Here is a 17,784-nt window from a genome sequence, read left to right on the forward strand (position 1 = left end):
TTTTTTTAACAATTTAGTGCCTTTTCCCTTAAGACTTACAGGAAGTATGGAATCTATCCACGAGGAAAGCATCATAGATTTTTAAGTAGGGAGTTGGTTTCACTCTTTTTGCCTCAGGAGCAGAACAATCCACACAAGTGATAAAACAATTTTCTGCTCCTCTCCTCCTGAAACACATTTTAGAGCTGCTTGCCCATTAGTGGAGGCATGTTTGACAGTGTGAGAGACAGAAATCTAGAGTTACTTTTACTTTTTCCCTCTTTTTGCGATTCTGTATAACACCCTATTACCTGCTCGCCATATAAAGATGGTTTGTTCTGGTTTCTTCGGCATGTGTGCAGCTTTATAGGCAGGTCCCGGTGTGGAATCTGTGCATTGAGGAAACGACCCAGATGCAAAGCTTCTGGCTCTAGTAACCCAGTGGGACGCCCATCCCCATGCAGCTCCCTGCAAATCCACAAAGACAGATGTCTCACTATATGACGGAATGTTCCATCCTGATGCTGGTTTTTCTCCTGGTAATGAAGACCGCATTGAAAAACAGAATCATAAGACGATAGAGCTTCTGCTTTAAGCATAATGTTTCCTTTGTCCTGATTTCTCTTGAAAACATCTAAATGAAAAGCGATGACTCTGTAAACTCTTTACATATGATGAAGCCTGCAGGGATCAGTTATTTAACCAAATACAGACCCCACTTCTTTCTTTTCCGACAATGTTCAGTGTTTTTTACTTTAAACGAAACGCTACAGTCAAATTTTTTGTCACACTTTTGTCTTAGTTCAAACACAGTCCAACGAACAACTGAAAGCAGAGTTTGTTTGGTGGTTTAAGGCTTTGAGGGACTGAAATCGAAGCTCGACGGGTTCCTGCTCACAACAAAAAGGCCGTGCTTGTGACACTCGGCTGACCATCTGCTCTCTAGCAGAGCGGTGCAACAATCTGGTGTTGGCGGGCCGGGCAGGCATGAGTGAGGCCCTTTCTGTGATTGGTAATGGGTCACAGGTGCTGTCAGGGTGGAGCCTGCTTGCCAGAACCTGTCCTTCTCAAAGGGATTGAGTACAACAGAAAAGGAAAACGGTTGATGTCTGTTTTGGAACTGATGAATTCACGATCCAAAAACCCAAAGCGTTTCTTTGCCTGAAGGATTTGGGACATCAGCAGAGATGGAAGCAGAGGTCATCAGTGAGCAGGAGGCGTCACTGATGACTGATCTGCACAAAGCCACCAATGCTGGGCTCTGATTGGTCCAAACTTCTATGCTTTGGCCTCACATGGACAGTTTGGCAAACTTGTCGATGATTCTTGTGTATTGTGGTTTTGCCAATCCCCTGGTAATCCAGCTCTCTCACCAGGATAATTCTTTGCACCAGTTTGAAATAACATCTATCGGCCATTTTTGTGAGAAATACAAGATGTATGCAAAAGTCTGAAACAGTTTTAGCAACAAATTATTGTTTCCCACTGGCCAATTATTGTTTTTTTGGTCAAATTAGAGCTTGTTTAAAGTCTCACTCTAATCATATTTTGATCATATTTTGAGGAAAACGAAGATGTACATGATTTTAATCGTCTACAAGTAGATACACCAGAATGGAGTAGAGCAGGAAGTAACAAGTTATTTTTCAAACAGTATTTTTTTCCTGATTTATAATTATTTAAATAAAGAAATACTCAGAAATATTCCTTATATATGTCCTATATCATCAATAAAATGACACAAGACCATGATTTTTTATTGGAAAAGTTTTTTGACTTGTATACAATTTAAGTGTTATAAATCTGTAAATATTTCTAATAGTGAAACAAGATATTTAGATCTGTTTTGCTTACCTTTGTAATTGATGAATATTGTTAATCTTTACGACTTAATGTGAGATTTACTGGGAGTAAAAACATTATTTTAGTCTAAACATGTACTGTAAAAGTTGAAACATCGGATCAATTGACAAAAGTTTTGTAGTTTGTTACATTTCCAAATATTAGTTTTTATCAAATTCATTTTTAAGCTGAGTAAACTATCAACTCAAATGCTTAATTTGAATAAAAAAAAACATCAAATGTAACAAATTACAGAACTTTGTCAATTGATCCATTGTTTCACTTTTTACAGTGTGTTATTTGAATCTCAGTGTTTTTACTTTCTGTAATACTGTTCCTTCTAATAAAAGCAGAGTGGATATAAACTGAGTTGATATTCTGCTGTCTTCCTCTGTGTTTGTTTCATTATTTGTTTAGTAATGAGGCCCACACGCTCCGGTGTTAACAAGCACAAACATGTGCATGCTCTTCTTCTCGCCTGCACGCCGCAGTTTTACCTTTATTCAACAAAGCTGTAAACAACAAGTTGAAAAATACCTGCAAAAAAAGCAGCTGCCAGCCGTGGATCCTCTGCATGAGCGTGGAATTCCACAATGATTCTGGAGTACAGGAGGTGGCATGACTGGATGTGTCTTTACTGCAAGCGATGCGGAGAAAAACATGCCTTCTGGAACAAGTCATGAGGCTTGGGCTGGGCTATTACTGTAATCATAAGATGATTTTCAGCCACTTTTGAATTTTTTTTGCCTAAGTTTTCCTGTTTTTACTTTTAAATGATTGCTATTAGTGTTTTTTTTTCATCAGAACTACTATGTGCACACAAAGTACCAAATGCATGTCAGCAAAGCTAGTATTTTGCTATAGTGCATCTTGTTGAACGCTTCAGAAAGAATCGTGCTTGTGATGGAGGCCAAACGTCAGACCTTTCACTGGATTTAATTACAAAGAAATAACTTGCATGTGGTAGCATTGCTCAAACTGTCTGTTTCCACTTCTCGTGCCTTCTGCACCGCAACGCTTGGCACTAAGCATTTTCATAATTTTTAACCTGATAGAAAGGTTAAAAAAGGGGGCACATTAAGGGCAATTTCAGACAGAAGTTCCAGGCTAAAGATAATTGTTTGTGCTTGGCATTTTTAGTAGAACTTACTGCTAAATTGTTTCTTGAGGCAGAATTTAATTCATTTAAGTTTATCGGAAATCCTTCAATTATATGCTATTTTCAGGTATTTCAATTAGGGGTTAAAATGGTTTCCAGGTGTGTTTTTGAGGAATGTTTCAGTGGTCGGTTTGACTTACTCAACAGCAGTGACCTTAACGTCTTATTTAAACTATTACATGTTCTCATGCGTTATATTTATGTGCAGCAACACACAAAAATATCTACAAACTCATTGTTTATGACCGTAAACTGGTAGTTTTTGCATTTAACAAACGAAAACGTATTTTTCTGGTGAAATTGACTTATTTTTCCTAATGTTAAGATTGCATTCTGATTGCAATATAATACATAAAGCATTATCCGTCTGTCATAAGTTTATCCTTTCAGGGATCTCTTTTAAATTGTCGATCTCTCCTGTCAGTTTGCTAATTTAAGATGACTGCAAATTTGTTGTCTTTAATTCACCCCAACTGCCTGACAGAGGAAAACATCCTAAGGCGAAGACTTTGCAAAGTTCCCCCTTGTGCAGACATCCCGGATCCTCGTCCCGGTCGCAGCTTCCTGAGCGCGGTGCTGCAACATTCTCCAACCACGCTCGCGTCAGGGTTTAACTAGGCTGGAAATGGTTATCATGTGGCTGCTCCACAGCTTGCAGGGCCTGTGGGTGGAGGAATCGTGAGCAAACTGGGGTTTAACTGGCTCCTCTGTGTGTCTAGTAATGAACTCTTACCTTGGCCTGGGAAGGCTGTGCTGCTGGTATCCTTGCTGTGTTTTCGTAACCCTCGCTCCAAAGGCTCGCTCTTAATTGTGTCCCATGGGTCATGAGCACTCAGTATTCACAGCTCTTCCTGTCCCTCGCACTGATCCTCCTCCTCCTCTCCCGAACTTAGCCCATCATCCCCGTTGGACAGGTCTTTCCTCTTTAATCCTATAACTTCAAAGAAGTATTGGGATGCCCCCCAACCCCCAGCTCTTCAGAGACACAGGGCAGACCTCACGGGCCTGGGAAGTCGGCTCAAAGTTTGGTGGTGCATGAATCAGCTCAGTTATAGTGTTAAATAAATCAACAAGTCAAATTTGTGCCATTAAACATAATTATTATTGTCATTTTCTGTGGAAACCAAGACCGCAGCTTCAGTGACAATAAATGTCAGGGTCAGTTGGGAAGTCTGTTGCTTCCTGCTTTGTTTCCTCCCCACTTCCTGTCCCTGCAGGAAGTGACCAAACTACCTGCTGTTCTTGGACCTTTGACATTTTGGTCCATTCTTCCTGCCTCATCAGCAGGATGAGGTGTCTTGAGGAGCTCACAAGGAAACTCAAATTATTACTGTTGTGCAAATGATTTTGGGTTTGTTCAAAAGAGGCACGTTCTTACAAACACAATAAATGCACATTTTTGCGGGTTAGTGAGACACAAAAACACGTGTTTTTACCCCTTTTTCAAGACTGTTCATTAGATACACAAATAAAGAAGACAATGCTTTTTTTTTTACATTGTGTGACCCACTGCAGAGATCATTGTTGTTTGTCATGGTGAGCTTCTGTAACATTTAAGTGTCTTGTGTCCTGGCGGGTGGTTCATTGTTAACCTGGTGCACCAGATGGTTCATTACACAGATCCAGCTTAAAAACACCTTTGTGGGTTCTGCTCGGAACATGGCAAGTTCCTTTAAAAACCCATGCCAGTTAATTTGATGAACCATCTGTCTATAACTGATAAACTTTTTGAACATTTCCACTCTGGGTGCTGGGCACTTTTAAGTGAATGCACCAGCTCCTTTCAGAGCAGTTTTACTTTTTTCTTTCCTAGTATCTGAAATTTAAATTGAAAGGTTGTTGGTCAAAAGACTGATGGATTGATAAAAAAAAAAATGTAGCAAGTTAACAGCTATATTCAGAATTCTTGCAATCTCTGAAGACGGTAATCATTTAGGGAAAATGTTCAGAAAGTCGTTTGTTTTAACTCTCATTTTTGTGTAGTAGAACAGCATAACACCTTTAAAGACCCACTCTGATAGAAATAGTTTTAAACATCTTCTTGTAGCATTTTTTTTTATTATGGATGACATAAAAATAATAATAAAAAAGTTTAAATTGCATTTCTGAGTATTTTTTTTACGTCAAATCATTGCAAATCAGGAACAGACAAAAAATGCTGTTAATTTTTTTTTTACATGTAATGTAGGACGTATATTGGTTGTGCAGGGCCATAAGCTAGCAGGACAGAGTGAAAACAAAGGGATGATGGGAAATGGGGGGAAGCTTACTCAGCACCAACGGTCTCACCCAGAACTTGGAGGTAAATTCCTATTAAGATCCTGCAAAAAATATGTCCTAGAAACCAATACAGGATTTTAAATTTTGCTAAAAACAACATAATCATGATTTTAAAATGCATGAGCCATTAAAGTCTCACAATAAAAATGAATACAGTGTTAGCTCCTTTATCGAAGAAGTTATCATAAAAAAAAAAATCCACAAAGTCGGATTCTAGATGTTTTATGGATGTAAACATTTCTCACACTTTATTAACTTTTCATAGATATAACTTACATTTTCACACTTATCTTTTTACTTGAAGCAAAGTTCTAACTGTCATAGAAAAAAAAATCAGTTTTATAGAAAGAAAAGAAAATCTGCAAGTGATCAGAGGTACATTTGGCAAGCTGAATTCATTCTGGGAGACAAGAAGGAGATTGATTTGACTATTGTCTACAGCCAATTAGACTGTAGAGTAGACGATGAACTGCAATGTAGCAAGGGTCCACTTCACATTAACTTGTAGTCATTTTTTCCAAAGTTACCCGTAACTGTTTCACCACAATTGCTATCATTTTTGAACTCCTAGTAAAGGCCTAACTTCCGAGGACGTCTTTATGCCTCAGTCTTACAGACGACATGGATGTCAGTGACGCAATAATATTGTCAGAGTCTGCAATAACAGTGAAGGACGATCAATTAGTGGCTACCTGGGTGTTTAAATTGCGCTCAGCTCTTTTGAGTTTAAATGTCAACGATAAATTGGCGAGCGTGAGTTCTTTAGATTCAAAACGCCATTGAGAGGACGTGGATGGAACCTTTTCTTTGGCGTGGAGTTGTCCCCTGCTTTGTTGGATCCTCGGTGGTCTGGCCTTTCTGGTCCCTCTTGAGGGTTCACCCTATTGTTGTGCTTTCTCTGCCATCTGCGCTGATCTCTTTTTCGCACCCCCATAACCGATTCAATGAGGCTCCCGCATCCTATTGGTGCTCCACTTTTCCATGAAAGGGTTTCCATGGAAACGGCAAAAATAATGCAGACCCTCAACACTGTTGCTCTCCACCAGCTAATAGCTCTCTAAAAAAAGGGCTTCAAAAGAGACTACCTCTGCAACAGGCTTCAGGGGAAAATTTGACCACTCAGCGGCTCACAGTACATTACAGACCATGATCAGGACAATTACTTACTTATCATCGGCTGCTGCAATACTGTGAAACAACATGGAAAGAGATGCTGTGCTGTGTCGCTTGGGGATATGTTAGCTTAACAATGTGGTGAATATTGTGTCAATGATTCTTTCAAGCATCCATTGGCTGTCTGTGCATGTGTAGTTAATGTTATGGAGTCCCTGAATGGGCTTGCTGTCACTGACTCTGTGATTAGGCAGTGCATCTTTTCAGCCCGCCTGCCCAATTCTCACATTTGTCCCTCTTTCCTCATTGAAGCTTTGATTGCCTTTTCCAGATACAATCAGCGTCCTCTGGATGGAGGGGCGCATGTTGCCGTCGCTGTCGTTCGCGTTTTGTGTCTCGGTGAATTTGATGTCTGCTGGCAACGCGGTGTGTTGGCGGGATTGTGCGGCTGGTTCCATCAACCAGAATGCTCCAGGGAGATTCTCCATCCCCACTCCATGTCGGAATGACAATGCGCTGCCTGTGAAAAGGGCCGTCTAATGTTGGGAGATCTGCATGCCGTTCATGTCTTCATCTGGCAGTAGGTTTCAGAGCCGGAGCTTTGAAACTGCCTCCAAAGTATTGTCAGTCAGAATCATCCCACTAACCGTTCCTGCACATGCGGCTGGAGGATCAGCGCTTTAATTGGCGCTCATTGCCAGATTGTGGCTTTCAGCTGGAAGACAGTTGTGGCACAGCAGTTTAGAGACAGAAAAAAAGTTTAAAGCTCATTAGACATGCTTGGTTGAAGACATTTCTTACATTGACAACTGTATTCAGCAACATATGGTTAGAAAGCAGAGTTTTCTACCCTCAGTGAATAATACATGAGTTTGATGCTCGACAAGGTCAAGTTAGAAGCTGTATGAGGAGACTGTAGTGTGTTAGATTTTCAAGTAGGGACAATTAACCAAGAAAAATACCCAGATTCTTAAAGCTGATATCATAAATGCATGTAATCTGTCCACAACACTGATCTTAACTGGTTGTTTTTTTTTCTTCTATCCCTGTTAATTTTTGCTTCATAACTGTGATGTGAAATATTCTGAAAGATAAAACACTTCTGCAGTCTTAGATTAGTGCACTGCTGGGAGCGAGCGCCTCATACATAATAAATGCAAACTCTGTCATTTAAAGTGTCCTAGAATTTCATTTCTGTGTTTTCAAGCTCTCCCGCTTTAGTCTGCTCAAATGAATCGCGCACACCAAGATAAGTGTGCCATTTTTCTCTCTGCTCGCCTCTGCCGCTCTGTTTATTCACCTCATTAGCTCAGTTTTGACCTGTGTTTTCTTCTGTTTTTTTTTTTCAGTTCTTCAGCCCATGAAAACTGGAGAGGGGAGAAAAAGACGAGTCATCACCTTCACCTGAGCAAAGACGAGCAAACAGGCACTCATGGTACATTAACATTTTATCATTTCAAATCTGCATGATAAAACTAAAACATTTAATCTCCAATATGGCTGTGTGAAATAATTCTAAAGCAGCCGTGTGTTACTAACTCAGTGATGGTCACAGCAGAAAGCGCTTGTTGACAGACTCTTTTCAGTTGGTAGCTGACAGCTCTGACACCAAACCATTGTTGCTGTCAGATGGAGGACGGCTGCTGGAAAGAGAGTGGATGCCTGAAGCCGGTCCTGAAGCTGAGACACAGAGGACTGGATTTCCTCCTTGAATCAGCACTGTAGACTTGCAACAGTCTTTGTTGGATTCTGATTGGCAGTGGTATCTGTAATATTAGCATTCCCAGCATGGCTGAGGTGGGGACGTGTGCAGATTGAGAGGCTAAATCAAAGTTTTAGTGGCAGGCTCATCAGCTGGAATCAGTCGTGCCATGTAAGCATAACCAGAAATATAGATATTTGTTATTCAAGTCTTCAAAATGTTTTTATGTTTTGACCTTCAAAATCCCACTTTGATCATCTTTTGATCTTTTTAAAAATTTCCCATCATGCACTTGTTTACACACTCTCTCGCTAGCTTATAGCCCCTCACAACCCCAAGCTAACATCCGCGGTGCAACAAAATTGGCGAGCAATGTCAGAGCTACAGAGCTGTAAGGCTTTAAACCAAATTCCAGCTCAGATGAGGAAAATGAAGACGTTTATGGATTTATTTGTCTGTAAGTGGATAGATCAGAGTGGAACAGAGCAAGGAGCTTACCTAACAATTATAAGCTTTTTCCAACAACAGTTAGTTGTCAGTTCATGATTCACAACAGTTTGAAAAAAGCAATACTCATAAAAACAGTTTTAATCTTATATATTTTTTTATTTTTATTATTCAAAAAATGTTGCAAAAACATACAAACCCAATTTACTTTGGAGTGGGTCTTTATTGATGGTCGAAAAAAATACAAGACAAGATATGACACAAATGAGTATTTTTTATTACATATTTTTTTACTGATAGATTTCATTCACTTTCACCCAACTCATTATAAGCATATTTTTTATTTAAATAAGCATAAATAAAAGTGTCATATGTTCCACCAGCAAACAACAGCATCAGCATAAAATGATGTACTTGACCTTAAAGTTTCACCAACACTACATTCTTCCATAAAACTGGATGGTGCTATCAGAATGTTGTACTTGCAAGACAAGAACACATTTTTTTTATTCATTGTGGAGGTAAAATAATTTTTTTTTTATTTTTAAATTATTTTTAAAGAGCTAACATTCTATTTTTTAAACTAGAAACCAACCTGGAAACACCAAATTTTGCAGTTCATCAAATGACCACTGGAGGCTGGTTTCAGAAGAAGCCACATTTTAAATTGACTCAGATTTTAAAGGACCTGTATCTTGCTATTCTAACCCTTTCAGAGTAACCTATATCCATACATATGATTAATTTCTTACTGAAGAAAACATTTATTATGAAATATGAGTTATCATCGCAAACTCCTATTCCTCTGTGGAGGTAAGACGACTCGATCTCTGAGGCTCCGCCTTTCACTCCCCCAATTCAGAGCCGGCCTTGGCAGTAAGCTGCTTTTTTCTCTGCAGATTAGGTGAAAGAGGAACAACTTCTTCTCAGAGTCCATGTCAATTGATGCACACATTTACATAGTGAGTTTTTTCTTTAACATTAGGTGGTTGAACCCACTCAACAAAGCTGCCCTTACTTTGTCCTACCTCATCACTCATTCTAGTTGGGTTGAAGTTCCTCTTGTCAAAATGGCTTTTAGGTCTTTTGTATGTCTGTAGTATTTTCTCCTGCTCTATAGACTTTTTTAGTAACTGAATTATCTTCTGCCATCAGTTAAATTAAGCATAGGCTTGGTTTTTCAGACAGGAAATGATGTGTTTCCTTTCTACACAATCTATCCATCCATCTTCCAAACCTGGTTAATCCCATTTGGGGTCATGGGGCTGCTGGAGCCTATCCTACTGTTGAGCAAAGGCAGGCTACACCCTTGACAGGACGCTAGTCCATCGCAGTCCCTTTCCTTTACTGTCTCTGCACTGAAGTTGCTCAAGTAACAGCACTGCCTTTAAAAAAGATCAAGAAAACTGCAACATAATTTATTGAGTTTAGAACACTTCACATTTTGTCTTTCACATTTTTTTCATATTTTATCCCTGTTTTCATTATCTGAACTAGATTCCTCACCTTTATTGATCCTGAGGGAAAGAGTTTGAACTTGATGATCATTTCATTCATGTCCATGCTGCTGTTTGCTTTATGAGAACACACATCAATAAGAAAGGGGCCTCTGTTTAGCACAGATAGGATGCCACCACTGTGCGCAAAGTGCTAGTAAGCCAGTCCCCCTGTGCAGAAAGCTTTTAGACTTCCTGCACAGGGGAGCTGGCTGTGTTCACAGTAACATATGGCTTTGTGTCAGAGTGAGGGAGATTTCTCATTTGACAAATGGCTGGCCGAACTGGCCCCTGTCGTAGAGTTCTCCTTTGTTTTCCAACAGGAACAAGTAGAGATGGCATACACCCCTCTGCAGACAAAGGACACTCACACCCTATCTGGGTTGCCATTAAGACCTGCAACCTTTTTATAGCACAGGAAAAAGAGGCAAACTGAAGGCATACAAAACAAAAAAATACATAAAAATACCAAATGAAAATTGTGTTTTTAACATGTTTTTGTGGCATTTTTCTCATTATGGGGGACATATATATAAAGAAAATTAAGCTTAAAATAGCATTTCTGAGTTTTAAAAACTGTAATGTAGGTGCTACAATTGGCATTCCACAAACTTCCTGTCCCTCTCCATTCAGATGCACCCACTTGTAGACGACTAGATCCATTAACGTCTTCATTTTCCTCGTCCAACCTGTCATCTGGCTCATAGCTGTATACCTGGATCGTTCCAATATTGTTGTTGCATTGGGATGTTGGGGTTGTAAGGGGCTGTCAGTGTGAGGGACAGTATGGATGATGGGAAATGAGGGCAGGCTCACTCCACACCAACTGTTTTATTTATTTATTTTATTCAACCATTATTTAACTAGGAAAAAAAATCCTATTGAGATATATTGATCTCTGTTTCAAGGGAGTCCTGGTCAAGAGGCAAAAATTTGTGTTCTGCCCACAAATTAGAGATGAATTTCTGATGAGGTACTGTTACTCTGTAGAAACTAAATAAAAACAACAGTTTTTTTTTTTTTTTGGCTATAAACTGCATAATCATATTGAAAAGACCTCTGGGAACGCTTTTAAAATTGATAAAAACAATGATTGAAGTGGGATTTTAGGTGAATTTCCCTTTTGTTATTAATTTATCAATTATTTATCTGTTCATTTTGTGGCATTTCTGTATAGTATAAGCCAAAAACATATATTAAACGTTTTTATTTATAAACAAACTTGACCCTATTGTTTTAATGGTTTCTGTTAAAAAATATATTTTTTAAAAAAGCACATCAGTTCCATTAGCAGAACATTTTATTAAATAAAGAGATGGGTCGGCTTCATTAAAAGAAGTGGGATGTTAGAGAAATTCACGGAAGAATGAACTAAAAGAGGAATAAGACAAAAAAGCAGAATAATTTCCCTCGTCGCCATTGTCGTTATAAATCATTTCTGTTTTTAATTGAGCTCCAGCTCACTTCTGTGGAAAGCCCTAAAGGCGGAGTGTTAACCTCTAAAACCCGACGTGGGAAAGGTCGTCTCTGCCCCCTAACAAGCAGCAGTGTTTATGTGTTCATTGTGGGCTGCTATCACATGCCTTCACTATCAGACGACCAGCGGACTAAGAGCTGGAACACCAGGGGATCAATGAATCAGTGACCGTGCCCCTGGGTCTGGCATTGATCCGTTCCCATGCAGCCAGTTTGTATCTTCGCTCAGATGGATGAAGGTGCTGAAACCATTATTGAATGTCTGGGTGCGAGCGCTTGAGGGTCGCGCACACATTGGCTGCGGTTTAAGTCTGCTAATCTTGTCTCAGTCCTGCGCTGAAGATAAAATATCAGTGAGGTATCTGTGGCTTTCTTTAACAGCTTTTGCAATTTAAGACGCTCCTGGAGAATTGATTTTACTGCAGGATCCTGAACAACTGGTGGTAGTGGAGTAACAGCTGGACGTTTGCCCAGTTGGGATGTCAGGAATGTTGCTTGCAGTGATGTTGACAACACATGGTCAGGCAGAGTCAGGCCGCACATTTGTTCCTCTCTTCTAGTTAATCAGCCTGTTGTTCAGGAGTGTGTCAGCTGCTTGGTCACTGGACTTTTGCCCTGTGGGATCCACATATCACTCTAAAAAGAGTCAGTTGGGAAAGCGCCACTCACAGACGAAGAGTGGAACTTCTCTGGATATATCACCAAAGGTTATAAATGATTTTGTCGTTTCATGTCAGACTGTCCGCTCTTTATAAAGTGCATGGATGTTTAAAAGCTTTCACCGCTGATGTATGAACACAACAGGAACTCTATTCTGAGCTATTTTTACACACTTTCTCTTTTCAGCTCTTTATGTTATTCTCTGCGTCTGCAAGCGTGCATAGCTGCTTTACATTCTGCATGCTTCGAAGCTCCTTGGGGGTGACAGCACAGCCAAGGGCTCATTCCCCCTTAATTGAAAATTCATTAAGAAACCTCAAGGGGAACGTGTTCATTGCCAGAGGATTTTGGGGAGTTTGCTCGCCGTGGCTGCTTTAGGAAGTCGTCGAGAATTATGAAAATGAGCTTTTAATTGAGATGAAGGGTGATATGGCATGTGTGGTCCCGTCCGTATCGTTGTCAGAGGGTATTAACGCATGCACACAGAGCGCCACAGTGTCACGCACCTGCTGCCGCTACCTCGGGGAGACGGGGACAATCGCACTGTCCCTGAGGTTCAATTACAGGTGATCATTTAGAGGGTCAACAACGTTTTTAGAGGGTCAAGTTTGGAGCCTATGCTTTCTCAAGAGGGTCGTAATTCTTTTTATTAATGGTTAGTTTTTAATGCGGGCTCATGCTTATATTAAGTCAATTGGCTGTTCATGTGGGTAGTGGGGGTGGTGACAATTTGGGGAGAAGGAGATAAAGTGTCCCTGTCATTGTGATCCATTTGTGCAGGACAATGGCCAGCGGATCTGGAGAATATGGAGTCACCTCATTAATCGTGCTGAAAGTGATGTTCTCAAAAGGAACTGCAACACTCTGCACTGTTTGTATGAAGAAGGTTGCTAGTTTAGATCCCTTTATTTTCTGCCTTTTCGACGATAGAGGTTGATAGTGCAGAATGTAGACCAAACACAACTCTTGTTTCTCTGACTTAAGAATGGAAGGAGAAAAAGCTTGCCTCAGCATTTTAGATTTCCTCACTCTCACACTGAGGAGAATGTAGGTCGTCTGGGTTTGTGCCCATTACAGACCACCTCTTCATATTATGGTGTTAATTTGAGATCAATTAATATCGACCTACTATCAAGCCCAATGGTTTGAGCTCTACGAGCTAAAAGGGCCGTCGCTAAGAGTGAACAACAAAGCCTGAGGGCTGTGTGGTGTCGGTCATGAATTATATACTTTATCACTTGATCAAATAATATTAGTGCCACAAACGTTTACACCTGGTTGGAAGATGAGTACCTCTGCAATGGATAAAATTCCAACCTTTGTCCATTACACAATGCTACAGAGAGACCTTTAAAGTTTTTCCAGTGGAGCGCCTCAGTGACCTGATAAAGGGTAATTCTGACATTTTCTACAAGACTTGGAATCCTTATCTGGACCACCTTCCTTGATATGCTTTGTAAAAAAGGCTCACATTTTGTATTCCAAAGTAATTAGTGACCGCTTAAAGAAAATATGTTACATTATGTTACGTAAACGTGTTTAAATGTGCGTTTCGGGCTTCTGGGTTTAAAACTGTCCGGTTCACACACAGCCACAAGTTTTTACAACTGTTTTCAGGCTCTTCGTACAAAATGCATCAATTGAACGCATGTTAAAAGCTAAACCAGGTTAAACTTTGACCACTCAGACTTTGTGTGACTTTCCCTTTAATTCATGTAAGTGCCAACCGTGTTTAAATTGATCGTGAAGGCGAAATAAATAATTGCAAATCATATTAAATCAAGTCTTTCGTGTATTGGAATGGAGCTGTTAAAGAAAAAGCTCGGACAAGATTTGTGAGCTTTACAACGCTTTGACATGTCTCACCAAGCCTCTTCCATCTGTAGGCGATGGACATGCGCTACATGCCAAATGTGAATGTAGCATGACAATTTCATCCCTGCAAAAGCACAATTTTAGGAAACTTAAAATAAAAAGTCCCTCGTTTCAAGAAAACGGTTCTGTTGTGCAATAAAAAAAATTATCATGAAAGTTTTTCATTATTGAAGTAATCTTAGAAAACCTGTATTTGTGACTAGATTTTTTTCTAAAAATAAGAATTATTGATAAGACAATTTTCCTTGGATACTGGCAAATTTATATGCATATTTGAAGTAATTTTTTCCCAGAGGCCTGTTTTGGCTTTGTCTAAATTCCCTCACTACTTCCTAAATACTAAAAAACAAAGTAATATTGGGATTGTAGTGCCCTGGCTACTTTTTTTTAAAGAGTAAATACACAGATTTCCTGACGTAAAAACTAGGGATATTAAAGATATTAGATATGTACCAACAGACCTGTCGGGCAGTGGGAGTAACAGCAGTATCTGCTAAGGATTTAAAAAATAGACACATTGAAAATTGATGAAGCCACTGCAGTATCGTTTGAAAACCACAGATATGAACAAGATTGTAATGGTTAAAAGATAAAATCAATCAAGAAGTAAATAATCAATTTCTGGCAAACTGCTGTTTCTCTTTTAGTTTTTTTCTAAAGTCTTTGTCATTTGTCTATGTGATTCAAACAAAAAGACGTCCAATCATAAGCTTGCTTCTTCCAAGTCTATATCTGAATACATTTTTTAAATACCATTCATTATTATTTCCATATTAAATACCATATGAATGAGAAATATCTAGATTTTAGCATTTTTGGTAAAAGAATCGGACTGTATCGTATCGCCAAACAGTTACATTCTTTATGTATCAGTTTGTGGACCATGTATCGAGTTGCGTATAGAATCGTGTAAGATGGAAAGATAAAGTAAAAACCAAATAAATCCTTTACAAAGTAATCGGCTTTACAATGAAGATACAAACTTGTATGCTTTATAAACAATGCCTTTTTTCACATGAAAAATCCTTCTAACATAATGCATTGTGGTCTTTATTCGCCAATCTTGTGAGCATTGATGCACTCTGAGACTTCTGGGAAATTTCTAGGATGCTGGATTTTTTAATTTTAGATTCGGACAGCTCAACAAAATGGTGAATACATTATATAGTGTACTTAGTGAGTACTGCCAGAAAACTCCTCTACGGTTACATCATTATACTGTTACTGTCTGCTCTTATTTTTGATTAAATGCTGAACTTTTTCCAGTCCAGCAGAAAACCTATCTCAACTTGTTGCTATTAGACCTTGGTCACATTTCAAATCAAGCCTGTGGTAGAACGGACCGACGCTGTCCGGTTAATGCACGGCTGCAGCTCTTATGAGTCCCTGCCTCGCCTGACCTGCAGAATGCTTGCAGAGACTCGGTGGTTTGATCCGCTCGGCCCCGGCCGTGATCGATGAGGACCTGAGATCCTGTGGGAGTCATGGGAAAGAGCGGTTTGTTTACTCTGCACTTTCTCCTGGGTTTCTGTCTCGGCTTGATTTATGCACTGCCGCTTTGCACCGCTGGCTTGTTATTTGGAGCCCGGCTTGGCAAGTGCAGTATAACCCATTTCACTCTTAAGCAATGAATTTTAATGCATAAAAGAAAATTGGCTCCACATCTGACAGCTAGTCTGACCCTGAGATGGGAAGCATGGAGCAAACGGCTGAAGCTGGAAAAGAAATCAGACGTTTTGTTTGGGATTATAGGCAGCCAGCTATACCCTGAGAGTTTTTCCAGGTGACCCTTCCCTCACTCTCCTCCTCCTCATCGTTCCTCCCTTTCACCCCCTGCTCGATTAAACACAGTTTGCACTTAGGAACCCGACATTGACAATAGAGAGCTAAAAGGATGAGAAATCGCCCATTTTAGAGCTTTTCTCTGAGACTTTAATGTATGCTAATCTCAATTAAAACCTACTGTGACCTCATTAGACTATTCAGAGGGGTTTAAGGAAAGGGTGAGGTTAATTAAAACTCATCTCAGGCAGCGTTCACAGTACCACAAGAGACGTGATCAATACCTCAGTATATTACAATGATTTCAAAGAATTATTTTAGCCTGTAATTGAATTTTTCAGACTGTCAGTGGAAAATAGAAAAAAAGATAATAAAACCTCAGCAGGTGAATTAAAGAAAAGCACTCATTAAATGTTAATGAACTCCCAAATTGAGACTTGCTTGATGTCATTTTCTGCACCAACTTACACAACCAGAAAAAAGTAAATAAAAAAAAACTTTCTTCTTAAGTAATAAACTTGGAGTGAAAAAGAAAATTTAAGGAGTTTGTTTGTCTCTTTTCCTGTAAAAAGCTTACATTTTCTGCTCCTTTTGTGTTGAAAGTTTAAGTTAGATCCACATTTGAGTGACTGCAGAAGCTACTTCTTGGATGGACAGGAGTCAAGCCCGGCTCTGATCGTAACCCAGCTTTCAGCGCTGCCCCAAAGCAGATAGATTACCCAGAGGAGTCCGCTGACAGCATATTAAGCAGGAAAGACTGCCCGGAGATTATGAGATCGCATTTGATGGACGTGCTGCAAAGTGCAGACAAAAGAAGGGAATAGAGGCATTTTTAACTCTTTTTTTTTCAATTTAAAGTTGTAGCTATTTACAGTTCCTCTGAGAAATCACTTTTTTTATCTGCCCGATACCCTGCCTCAATCCTGACTGCCGCCACGCAAGAGCAAATTAATAATCGAGTCGTACAAAGCAAAGAGCACCAGTTCATTTCTGCCAAATAATTAATTTTCTTGCTTCTCTGAGACTGCAATTATAACTGCTGTACAATTGTTTCCATTCTGTTTTTTGGAGCATATGTGGAGATAATACCTTTGAGAGTTTCTCTTTCTCCCTTAAGGGGGGGAACTATTGGCTCATTCCTGACTCTGAAGGGTAAAGATTTGCTTCAGTGGTGTCTCTGATAGGCACACTCACATCATGCACTGTAGCTGGAATGCTGTAGATATTGTGCACAAAACAAATTACTAAACAAAACATCTTCAGTTCTATAAGAAGACACATTTAAATGAAAATAGTTCAAAAAAATGTATTTTCAAATTGGGCATTTGCAGCAGTCGCCTGTCAAATAGTGTTAAAAATAGGAATTAATTTCAAGTAGATTTAGAAACATGTTTGTTTTTAAAGAGAAAATGTTGATTCAATGTAGTCATGTACATCTTTTTAAAAAGAAAAACCTAGAAACCCACTTAGGTTTTTTATATTTATTTATTTTAAGCTAGTTCAAATGATGATCAAAGTGGGTCTTTAAGAAGACATGTGGAATAGTGCTGCCATAAACGATCATTTCAACAGTCGACTAATCACCGATTATTATTTTTTTTTATTAGTCGACTAATCAGGTCATGCATAAACTGGATGTAAAACACTCATCTTAATCATTAGCTTTAAACTTGAAGTGTTTAAGCTATATGCTAATAGTTTATTAAATCTGTATTGAAGTATGCAGCTTCTTTTCTTTGTTTCTAGCATTATAACAAGACTTAAATCAAATGAAGTTTGCATCTGAAACAAAGAAACTATTTTTCATAATAGATCAAGTTTAAGTCTCACTGACTCAAACATAACAAAAGTGCATTTTGTGCTGAGGGCTCACAACTGTATTTCCTACACTCCAAACTGTATGATGCTCTTGCTCATAGTCAGGAAAGTTAAAATTTCGACATGTCTTGCAGAAAGACGATCTCTTTGAGAGC

The 17,784-nt window shown here is 39.2% G+C and overlaps 1 protein-coding gene across 1 annotated transcript in view; it reads left to right on the forward strand.

The window, feature by feature from the left end:
* The window catches only part of tspan18b (tetraspanin 18b), a 44,661-nt gene that overhangs the window by 18,363 nt on the left and 8,514 nt on the right, over positions 1-17,784 (forward strand). Inside the window, exon 2 of the mRNA XM_024282635.2 lies at positions 7,723-7,808. Coding sequence (XP_024138403.1) covers positions 7,806-7,808 — 3 coding nt within the window. The 5' untranslated portion in view covers positions 7,723-7,805. The remainder of the gene's footprint in view (positions 1-7,722; positions 7,809-17,784) is intronic.

This window comes from Oryzias melastigma, linkage group LG6 (genome assembly GCF_002922805.2).
Source record: "Oryzias melastigma strain HK-1 linkage group LG6, ASM292280v2, whole genome shotgun sequence".
Classification (NCBI taxonomy): Eukaryota; Metazoa; Chordata; class Actinopteri; order Beloniformes; family Adrianichthyidae; genus Oryzias; species Oryzias melastigma.